Source organism: Sceloporus occidentalis, unplaced genomic scaffold (assembly GCF_023333645.1).
Source record: "Sceloporus occidentalis isolate IW3139 unplaced genomic scaffold, rSceOcc1.0.p SCAF_1, whole genome shotgun sequence".
NCBI lineage: Eukaryota > Metazoa > Chordata > Lepidosauria > Squamata > Phrynosomatidae > Sceloporus > Sceloporus occidentalis.
In genome coordinates, this window is record NW_028316981.1 from 177,376,849 (window position 1) to 177,387,331 (window position 10,483).

General features: G+C 43.5%; 1 protein-coding gene across 2 annotated transcripts; it reads right to left on the reverse strand.

Moving 5' to 3' along the window:
- Positions 1-1,348: 1,348 nt before the first annotated feature.
- Positions 1,349-10,344, reverse strand: UXT (ubiquitously expressed prefoldin like chaperone). 2 transcript variants are annotated; one of them, XM_089483371.1, is made up of 8 exons: positions 9,350-10,344; positions 8,534-8,707; positions 8,003-8,119; positions 7,774-7,855; positions 7,538-7,605; positions 5,489-5,596; positions 3,076-3,139; positions 1,349-2,539 (listed from the first exon to the last, which is right to left on the reverse strand). In XM_089483371.1, exons 3-8 carry the CDS (start codon positions 8,086-8,088, stop codon positions 2,474-2,476), a joined length of 474 nt encoding a protein of 157 aa, XP_089339497.1. In that variant the 5' UTR covers positions 8,089-8,119; positions 8,534-8,707; positions 9,350-10,344; the 3' UTR covers positions 1,349-2,473. The 2 variants fall into 2 exon arrangements, with proteins under 2 accessions (XP_089339497.1, XP_089339491.1); XM_089483365.1 differs by having other exon boundaries at positions 8,534-8,732; positions 9,297-10,344.
- Between the last annotated feature and the right edge of the window lie 139 nt (positions 10,345-10,483).

The following is a 10,483-nucleotide window of genomic DNA, read 5'->3' on the forward strand; positions in this document are numbered from 1 at the left end:
GTTATTTTAAGAGACACTTGAACTCCACTATCCTAGCTCTAGAAACTGAGCACTGCTTTTGAATATTCACAATACATTCCATATAAAATTGCAGAATCCTAAAGGAGAAATTATGGTGGATGATCACCTGGATTACATCAGAATTTGTAACAGTATGTACTTCAAGGACTCCAGCATGTCAGCAGACAGAAATACGGGTACTGGAGCTCAAGTCTATATGGAAACATTATTCTGATCTGGTAGAGTTTTCTTCCAGTCCTGAAGTTTGGGCTATCTTTGTAATTATTCACTGGTAAGGGAAAAACATTTTCCATCAGACCACTTCAGTCTTTCTAGTTCTTATACACCAAGCTTGAATTCTGGAATAGCAAATCCAACACAAGTAGAAAACATAATGTAGAAAGAGGTCATCCACATTACCTGAATGACAAAATTACATTTTAAAACAAACTTTCATCACTGAATTCAAAGGGAGTGGCTCAGATGGAAGTGCAGATAATATGGAAGATTCTATTATGAAAGGAATAAATGCTCTGCTAGTAAAGGCAAGCTCTTTTGAAGCCACATCATGCACTGAATTCATCTGTCTATCTATCCTGGAAAAGGAATTTGATGTGTGGGATGAGGGGTGATTTGATCTCGTTAGCAACATTGTGCTTAATCATTAAACACTGTTACTAGATACCTATGATTATACTGTAGTCTCCGAAGGGTGACTCCAAGGAAGGAATAAATGAAATACACCTTAAGATCTAGTATAGATTTAACTACTTAATAAACAGTAACTTGCTATTGCTTTAGCCATTTACTATTTGCTTTTATTTATTTAGATTGTAACACATTGAATAGTAACACAGCTCTTCAAGCTGTAGCTATCAGAACAGCTTACAAATTAAAAACAGGAAAATACAATGAAAAAAAAAATCACATGCGGCAGCCAATGTTTTAAAAACCCATCATAAAACAAGCACATACTAGAATTATGTTTTGCTTAAACATCATCCAACCTTTGGTTTTATTTTCTCTTTGCCTGTCTGGTTACTTGCTCTAGCAATGGTAGTGCTGTGGGTAAGACCTGATTCATTATCTAATTTATACCTTGTCTTCCTTCAAGGTAACATAAGTGATATCTGCAGATGTGTGGGAGATGACCATTCCTGTTGTCCCATCATTTATGTTAGCTGGGGATGATGACTTATAGTTCAATACATCAAGTTGGGAAGGCTGGTCTTGATGTACACTTACTTGACTAATTCCCATCTTCTACAAAAAAACCCCACCATGCAGTCAGTAACATAATGCCACTTTACATGTCATTAAACAAGAGTAAAAAAAAAAAGATGGCAACCAATGATCAAGAAAATTTATTGTAGCATGCAAAATATATTTGCTTATTACAGAACATTGGTAAAGATGGGAAAAGACTAGAACAAGTAAGATTGTTTGACAGGTTATACGTCATGGTTCACAAGACATTTAGGTGCCTGAGGTGAAGGGCAAAATGACAGTCCCTTCTCCAAGCTACATACAGAAACTATCAGCTGGTTGAATCTTACTTGAACACTGAAAATGGGATCGTGTTCTCCGAAACAACTGAGCTAGAGGACATATTTAAGGTGCCATGGGAAGGTTGTATGGCATTCAGATATGCTATCTGTCTTCCAACAGAGAGTAATAGCTGGAGAGCTCATGAGAAACTTAACAGGTTGCCACTACTACTGTTTCTGCTCCGAGTATCTCCTGCCTGAGGTGACTGCTTCATTACAACATTTAAGCTGGCTCTACTATTTGGTAGAATGAGGCAGAGTGTGGGCAAAGGTATCTAACCTGTTACAGACTGCCAAAATAAAGCTGTTTCGGGTCTCTTTGGAGGTATGCTATTTAAATGATGCATGCATCCTAAAAATCTGGAAGCTGCACTAAAGCTGCACTCCAGTGCTTAGGAATGGAGTGTGGCTTTGGCGCGACCTCCAGACTCTTAGGACCCATGCATCATTTAATTAGCATACCTCCAAAGAGACCCAAAACAGCTTTATTTTGGCAGTCTGTAACAGGCCAAAGTATTAGTGAGTAGAAATTTATTGCTACCTCTGATACAGCAGAGGCTTGGATTTTTAAAAAGCGAACAAGTTATTCTTAAAAAGCAGAGGTAGGTGGGGATACAGAACAAAATACAGTCTGACAAAAAGCAGACTCTTTATTAATGTCACAAATGAGATGACCTTGCACTAATAGTGCCACAGGGAGCAGGTGAGTATGTGGGATATACTCAACCAGACTGTCCTGCCCCACAAGAAACTGCTCACTGCCACACCTGCACTCTGCAAGCTATCACTATCTAACATCACAATCAGAAGTGCTCCTCCAGCTACAGGTGCAGCTCCCACTGCCACCAAAATGCCCAAGAGATCAACTTTTCTTCCAGCACATCAGAAATGGAAACTATCCCCTCAGGATAGGAGAGGATAGCTGCTCAAAGGAAGATGTCCCTTCTGGTCTCCTCAGGTAGATCCTTAAGACCCTGGAGTTCACGCAAGCCCTGTAGGCAGGAGGGAGGGTGAAAAAACATAGTCCAAACCTGAACTTAATGATCTTCTACAAAACAACATCCTTCCCAGGTTGCATTAAGGGAACACCACTGTCACACCACAGAAAGGTGGTTGGACATTCTCTAGGGTCAGGGGGTCTTTCCCACCAGGACTTAGTGGAAAAAATTGGCCTTACATGGAAATAGTGTCCCCAGAAGTTATGTGTGTCTTCGCAAGAGATTTGCCAGTTAAAGCTATTTGCAGCCTCAAACTGTCTTATTTTAAAAACAGCAAGTGACCCTCTGGAGTCAGCCCAGGGGTTCTATGTGGACAAACATTTCTTACTCCTGTCAAAGAAGATCACCCCAAAGAAAGCAAACCCAACCAAACCTCAGCTTGCAGAGTCCTTCTCCTCTAATCAGGCATGGTTCCATTTCTGCATAATTCCTCAGTTTTTGCTTGGAGCAATGAATACCCCCAATGTGCCATGTTCTCCCATTCTCCTTACCCCACAGTAACAAAATCACTGCTAACCCCAATCCATTACCTCTAAAACCATACGGATATTAGCTTTGATCTTGACAGACTCTTTTGTGAGGGCTTCACTGAGCCTGTTAAGAGACAGAAGAAATCCAGAGACAATAAGGAGGATGACAAATTGGACCTCTAATTCTAAAAATCACTTAGACCAGAGTGGGCACAGCACAGCAAATTAAAATGGATGGTGGGAGTTGTAGTCCAACACTATCTGGAGAGCCACAAATTGCCCATCCTTGCTTTGGACCAATCGTAAGTATACTGAGAGAAACTCATCCTTTTCAAAGGTATACAAATAGTCTGGCTGAGCCTATGTAAGGCTACAACACTATGCACATTTACCATCTTCAGAGTACAATGGGACTTCTAAACATGTGCTGGATTAAGCTGCAAAAAGGAAGGTTGTTTCCACGTGAAGAGACATTACTTGTGTTTTGGCTCTGCAAATGCACATAATATATACTTACATCATTTTAACCTGTTCCCAAACCATACACAAAACTAAACAGGACCGACTCCAACTCCCCAAAATTGGCAATTTTAACTGTGGCTTAATCGTACTTTAGTTTGACAAATTCACTGCATTCTTTTGCATCTGTGTATTGTTTTGCATGCTTTTATATGAAATTGCAGACCACTTGAAGTTCACTGGTAGAAAGTCAGTACATAGAGACCACAAATATATTGTTTTATTACTGTTAACCATTTTGCCAGCCAGCGAATATGTACACACTACATGGAATAAATAAAAATTGGTGAGGAAGCTCCCTCCATCAGATGCAAATACTTACCCATACACTATGATGTCTTTTTACTCTAAATATTTCAGGACCAAACTTCAGCACTGAATACAGGCTGAGGAGTTACTGTATATACTCATGTTTATATTTAGAAATTTTAATCAAAAAATTGACCCATGAAACCTGAGTCAACTCATTCATGAATCAATGTAAGTAACTCTTTAAAATAACTCTTCTTTTAAAAAAGAACCATCACCTGGTGAAAGGCAAGAGTGTAATCTGTCCTGGAAGCACTGACCCCACTCTGTTCACTCATCCACAGTGCCTTTAGTATTAGCACAAACATGCCTGCTGGAATTCTGTAAGTTTTTGGCACTGTTTTCCTTTGCTTCATTCTTCAGATCCTTTGTTACATGCCCCTAAGTTTTACCCTTGACTTATCCATGGGTCATGTCAAAATCCCTAATTTTAGCCCCAAAACCTGCCCTTGACTTTTACATGAAGTCAACTTATAGTCGAATATATACGGTACATCTTGCCTCAAAGTGTACAACCTATTGCTTGGCCCTTTAAGGATCCATACTCTTTGAAATATCAATGATGTCACTGTTGAATTAAAGCCATTACAACGGTAGAGGATTTCAATAAAGGGTGTGGCTATACTACAAATTTATATCTAGTTTGTAATAAGCTTCCCAAAGAATCTTGAAGGCTGTAGTTTGGTGTAAACCAAAACTGTCAGTTTTGTGGCCTCGATCACAGAACTTCAAGTTTCCTCTGCAGAGATGGCAACTATTAAACCAGTTTAAACTGGTAATGAAGAAACCTTCGAAAACTGGGGTGAAGAACTGTTGTCTCTCCAGACAACAGTTGTGAAACTATGGCGGGTTACAGACCGCCCATTTGGGGCGGTCTGCACCCGCCCCTTTCCCTGGAGTATCGGGGTCTCAGCTGCCATAACGGCAGCCGCTGAGGCCCTGATCTGCCGCTTTTCAGGCTGCGGGGAAGCAGCAAAACGCCGCTTCCCCGCAGCCTGAAAAGGGGCGTCCCTGGGGCTTCAAGCCCCAAGGACACCCCGCGGCGGCGGGGAGAAGAGAAAGGGGCCGCTTGGCCCCTTTCTCTTTTAGTCCGCTGGGCGCAGCCATCTGAAGGCTGCACCCAGCGGACTAAACCAGGAAGGAGCTCCGTTTCGGAGCTCCTTCCTGCTCCGTGTTCAGGGCACACTAAGCGCCCTGGCGCGGAGCAAGGACGTCACGTCCGCGCCGCCCCGTCTAGAGGCGGCGCGGCCATGACGTACTCACGGCGGCAGCCATACGGAAGGACCGCCGCCATTTAGTGCGTGACGAGCACGCACTAGGGTTAGGGCGGTGCGGAAGCACCGCCCTTTTGTAACCCTAGTGCATGCTCGTCACGCACTAAAGTGCCGGTTTGTAACCGGTCCATGTCCACAATACTTAACCACCAGCCATGCTGACTAGGACTTATGGAAGATGAAGCCCAAAACATGGGGTGGAGGAAGGTCTCCTACACTTACCTTAAAGGAGAGAGAGATGAGAAACTAAGAACATGAGTTTCTGCAAGAGACCATTGCCCAACATACTACATCTTTCCAAAGGGGGACCAAGAGAGCTTTAAAATCTCTATGAATAGTATGGGATGGGAGAATGAATTCCTCATACTCACTCTGTAAGAAGCTTGTTTTTCTTCTCAATGAAGGCAAGAGCCTCAGGAAACGTTAACTCCACAAAGAACCCATAACCCAGTGCTACAAATATAGTGGACGTGTCTGGCCTGTAGCAGGATAGGGAATGAGGATAAATTTTACATACACCTGACATGGCAAGAGAAGAAAAAAAGAGAGAGGGGCAACAACTGTGCATCCTACTTGAACAGGACAGAACATGCAGTAATGTCTTTCAACCACAAGGGAAAAGATTAAGGTTTTGCATTGGGAACAATTTTCTTATTGAGGTTCAAAAATGGAATCAGGTCTCTAGGGATATGGACTGATATCTGCTCATCTACAACATTACTGGGTGCAAGTCCCTCATCATTACCACCATCATCTGTCTGGTGAACAGTATCCTTCCTCCCCATGTGTTCACACTGTTCTTGGCCCTCCACCAGCAGGAAGAAGCAAGAGGTAAGTGTCATTTCGCACTATGCCACCCATCCTTGCATGAGACAAATGCTGCAAGGAAAACAACCTGAAAATGACTCTTGCTTTGTAAATTATTTCCCAGTACAGTCTTTTAATATTCTTCTCACCTCTAAAAGTGGGAGGTATGCTTTTTTTCTTTACACTCAAGTCAAAAGGTTTGTCTGAAGCATATTGGCGGGGTGTGTGTGTGTTCCAAATGTCTAGACTATAATTTCCAACAGCCTAGCAGCATAGTTCATGGTGACGCATGGCAGCAGCTGCGCTCCAGCAATATTAGGAGGACCTTATGCTCCCCACTGTTGGTGTAACAAAGAACCACTGGTCGTCTCAGGAGAACTTGTGTCAGTCACCATTCTGGGCATGCTTCTCAGATGTGAGGGGGAAAGGCTAAAGGAATGATTGCAACAGAGAAGCATGAGGCAGCTTTCATGGCAAGTATAGGCTGATGGGAGTTGTAATCCAAGACATCTAGAGGGCATTAGATGGCCTGCCTCTGCTGCTTTAGACTACAAACTATTCTGCTTTGGTTATGCTGTAAACTGTTGAGAATATTGATGGTACTGAAAGAAAAAAAGCAAAATGGAAACACAAATTGAGCAGACAGGCATTTGCTTTGCAAAAGCTTGAATTTAAGCTTTTACTCTGCCTCCCCACCTTTTTGCTGAAAGAGCAGCCTTTCAACATCCATGTTCCTTTGACTAAAGTTTACTCACGGCCTGAACACAGAGGCCAAAATAAAGCTGCTTAGCGTCACTTTGGAGGTATGCTATTTAAATGATGCTTGTGTCCTAAGAGGCTGGAAGTCGTGCAGCTTTGGCACAGCTTCTGACCTCTTATGATGCGTGTGCCATTTAAACAGCATACCTCCAAAGTGACCTGAAGCAGCTTTATTTTGGCCTGTCTGTTCGAGCCCATAGTTTTTCTAAGAGTTCTGGTTGTTTTGGTTTTCTTTTGAAGTTTATATATACAGAGAGAACATGCAAGAGATCCTTGGCACCTCTATGTACAGTTATGAAGGAAATCTCGCTTGATATGTTAAAGAGCCTGAAGAAATTCAGTGACTTTAGCTCTCAAGAGGTAGGGAACATGTGACTCTCTGGATATTGCTGGGCTACAATTTCCATAAGACCTTGACAACAGAGTCAATGTGAGGAATGATGTAAACTGTAATTCAGGTATATATTGGAGGGCTACAAATTCTACACTTTAGTGTAGCCTTTCTCCCAGTACTGAATAATGCTATGTGGTGTAATGGTTCATTTGAAGTTGTTTTCTCAAGTGACCTATAATATGATCTGTCTAGTCTCTGGATGTGGCATATAACCTTCTGTACTGCATGAGCCCATCTAAGGGTAACGTGTGGAGAGCATTTGCCTTGTCAGGGGAAACTGAAGTAAACTTCTTAAATATTCAGTTTTTTAAAAATAAATTACAATGACCAGTGTCATGTTTCTTTTGCATTCAAAGAGGTCTTCCACATTACTTTTTATCCTGGAGATAAGTCTCATCCAAAACTCATACAGAAAACAAGGAAGCAAGGGCAAGCAAATGGGTGTCTTTGAACTACTCACACTTCTGCATTGACATAGAAATTGCACCCTAAGTCCACTTGAGTCTTTAGCTCTTGACCTTCTGTTTCCTGTGAGAACAGAGCAGAGATTTACAGTTCAACTTCTCTAAGCAGTAGAACTGTTATAACAACCTTTTTCTCTTGTTATACATTAAATCCTTGAACATGACTACCTCAGACTGCGCCCAAATCTTTACAGTATCACACACTCAATAGCTCAAGAGAATCTTATGTTACCTGTAATCGTTCAATAACATTCTTGAGCTTCAGGTACTGAGCGATCTTTTCGTAGACTTCATCCCGCTGTTCCAACACCTTCCTGAGGGAAAACAGCAATAAGTAAATGGAAGCATCAGCAAAATCTTGAAACAAGACAGACTTAAGAAGCATTACAGCCTAGGGTTATACTTGAGGTAGAATGGTGAGAAAATGGATGCAGAGGAGGGGCTTTTTCACAATCACTCACTGGAGATCCCTCTGAAGAACGTCAGTGATAAAGGCTTCATACTGGAGCACCTTCTCTTGCACCTGTTGTCTGCCTAACATCGCCATGAGACTGCCACCACAATATTAGCACTGCAGCCTGCAGAAAGAGCAAGAAGTTAGAAGAAGATGGGTTTCTATGACTGGGAAAAGAAGCATCCCAACACAAAATGGCAGCCACACTCATAAAACATTACTTGTCAGGTAAAATACATTATATTCTGTAGTACCATGTATGGATGTGAGAGGTGGACAATTAAGAAACATGATAGCAAGAAAATCAATTCATTTGAGATGCGGTGCTGCTGGAGAAGAGTGCTGAGGATCCCATGGACAGCCAAAAGGACAAACAAATGGGTCCTGGAGCAGATCAAGCCAGAAACTCCCTGGAACCCAAGATTCCAAAACTGAGGCTGTTGTATTTTGGTCATATCATGAGAAGGCATAACCCATTGGAAAAAACAATAATGCTAGGAGAGGTGGAGTGAAGCAGAAAGAGAGGAAGGCCACATACCAGATGGATGGACTCTATGAAGGAGGCCACAGGTGTGACTTTGCAGGACCTGAGCAGAACAGCAGAGGACAGGGGTCTTGGAGGTGTCTCATCCGCAGGGTCACCATGGGTTGAGATCGACTTGAGGGCAGTTAACAACCAAGGATGTTTAGTATGAGGTTACCAGTGCATTGGCTTAAATTAAATACAGGTTTTAGGCCTAATGAGAAGAAATGGGTCAGGTTCGATTTAAGAGCAGTTAACAACAACAACAACAAAATGCATGCTGAGATTTAAAATGCATGAAAGTAACCCCCATTTTCACCCATCCTTTCCTCTCCCTCCAATGTAAAAACATGTGGGTTGTTTTTAGCTCATGAGAAGAAGAGATGAAGAGCCAGCAAAGGGTATGGAGTAATGCTAGCCTAGATTGCTTCTTCCAGAGACACACAGGGTGCATCTACATTGTAGAAATAATGCAGGTTGACTCCACTTTAGGTACTCTAGCTCCAGCCTATAGAATCCTGGGATTTGTAATTTCACAAGGTAGTTTTGTTTTACAAGTCTTCTCTGCCAGAGAGTGCTGGTGCCTAATAAAACTACAAATCCAGGATTCTGTGGGATAGAGCCATAGCAGTTAAAGCGGTGTCAAACTACATTATTTGTACAGTGTAGATGCACTCACAGGCCCCCAATAGAGACTGCAGCCCCAGCACTCCTTTGGGAAAGCAGGCCCAAATGGATGCCCCTGAAGAAGGAGGCTCTGGTCTGTAGGAAAACTCACAGCTATGTCTTTGAATTCTAGACTCCCATGGAAGTTGTTTATGGCATATTTACAGAAAGAGAGCCAGCCGCAGGCTCTGGCTTAGTTCATCACGGCTTCCACGATGATGATGATGACGATGATGATGAGCGGCCTCCCCGCCAAGCACTTCCGGGTCATTGCCTTTAGAGGGGGGAAGCTCCTTTGCCAAAGTCCTGGCGCTCTAGAGGTAAGGCATCCCTTGCGGCTCTCACTTCCGGACTCCGTGCGCCGCCAGAGATTCCTAGGGAGAATCATCACAGAATTGGAAGAGAGCACGGGGGCCAGAAAGACAGGCCAACCCATTCTGCCATGCAGGGACTCCCTGCCAAAGCGCCTCCAACAGATGGCCACCCAGAAGGAGGCCATGTCAATCACAGCTGACTTCCAGTTTGGATTCAAAGTTGCTTGTGCTGACCATCAAAGTCCTAAATGGCTCCCTTGTTGTCATTGTGTGCCTTCAAGTCATCTCCAACTTCTGGAGATCCTATCAAGGGGTTTTCTTGGCAAGATTTGTTCAGAGGAGGTTTGCCCTTGCCTTCTTCCCCTCAGGAGGCGGAGAGAGTGTGACTTCTTGCCCAAGGGCTCCCAGTGGGTTTCCATGGCCGAGCTGGGAATCAGACCCTAGTCTCCAGAGTCATCATAGCCATGCACTGAAACCACTACTCCCCACTGGCTTTCTTCCTAAATGGCTCAAGACGGAGCCAGACCCGACCTCGCCATTACAAGGCTCCCTCCGCCCTGCCTTTCAAACTCGGCCGCTCATTGGCTGAGGCGGACGCCGATCATGCGGCTCAGTCTCCTGATTGGCCTCCCTCTCTCCCTGCCCGTCAAGCTTGTTTTGATGCCCTTCGCACTTTCTACTTGGCTCTTGGGAGGCCGCAGGGGCTTATGGGAATTGGAGTTTTCGTTCGTTCTCCCTGAATACTTGAACCACAATTCCCTCCAGCCCTTCCTGGCCTAGACCCTGAGGTCGCGTTGAGTGGCCTCCACAAATCCCTCACTTTTTATCTTTGCGATCGCCCTTGTGGGATGAGATCGCCACGATGTACTACAATTCCCAGAATTCCCAAGGCAGTTAAAGCCGTCTCAAGACGCATTATTTCTGCAGCGTGACAGAGAGGCGGGATATAAATAAAGTCTTATGATGATGATGATGATGTATTATT

What these genes read in the sequence shown, in the direction of transcription:
- UXT (XM_089483371.1), bottom strand. Translation starts at nt 8,088, where the DNA reads ATGGCGATGTTAGGCAGACAACAGGTGCAAGAGAAGGTGCTCCAGTAT. An exon ending in ATGTTATTGAACGATTACAG is followed by an intron (nt 7,606 to 7,773) that starts GTAACATAAGAT and finishes CTGTTCTCACAG; the next exon opens with GAAACAGAAGGTCAAGAGCT. An exon ending in AAAAACAAGCTTCTTACAGA is followed by an intron (nt 3,140 to 5,488) that starts GTGAGTATGAGG and finishes GTCTCTTAACAG; the next exon opens with GCTCAGTGAAGCCCTCACAA.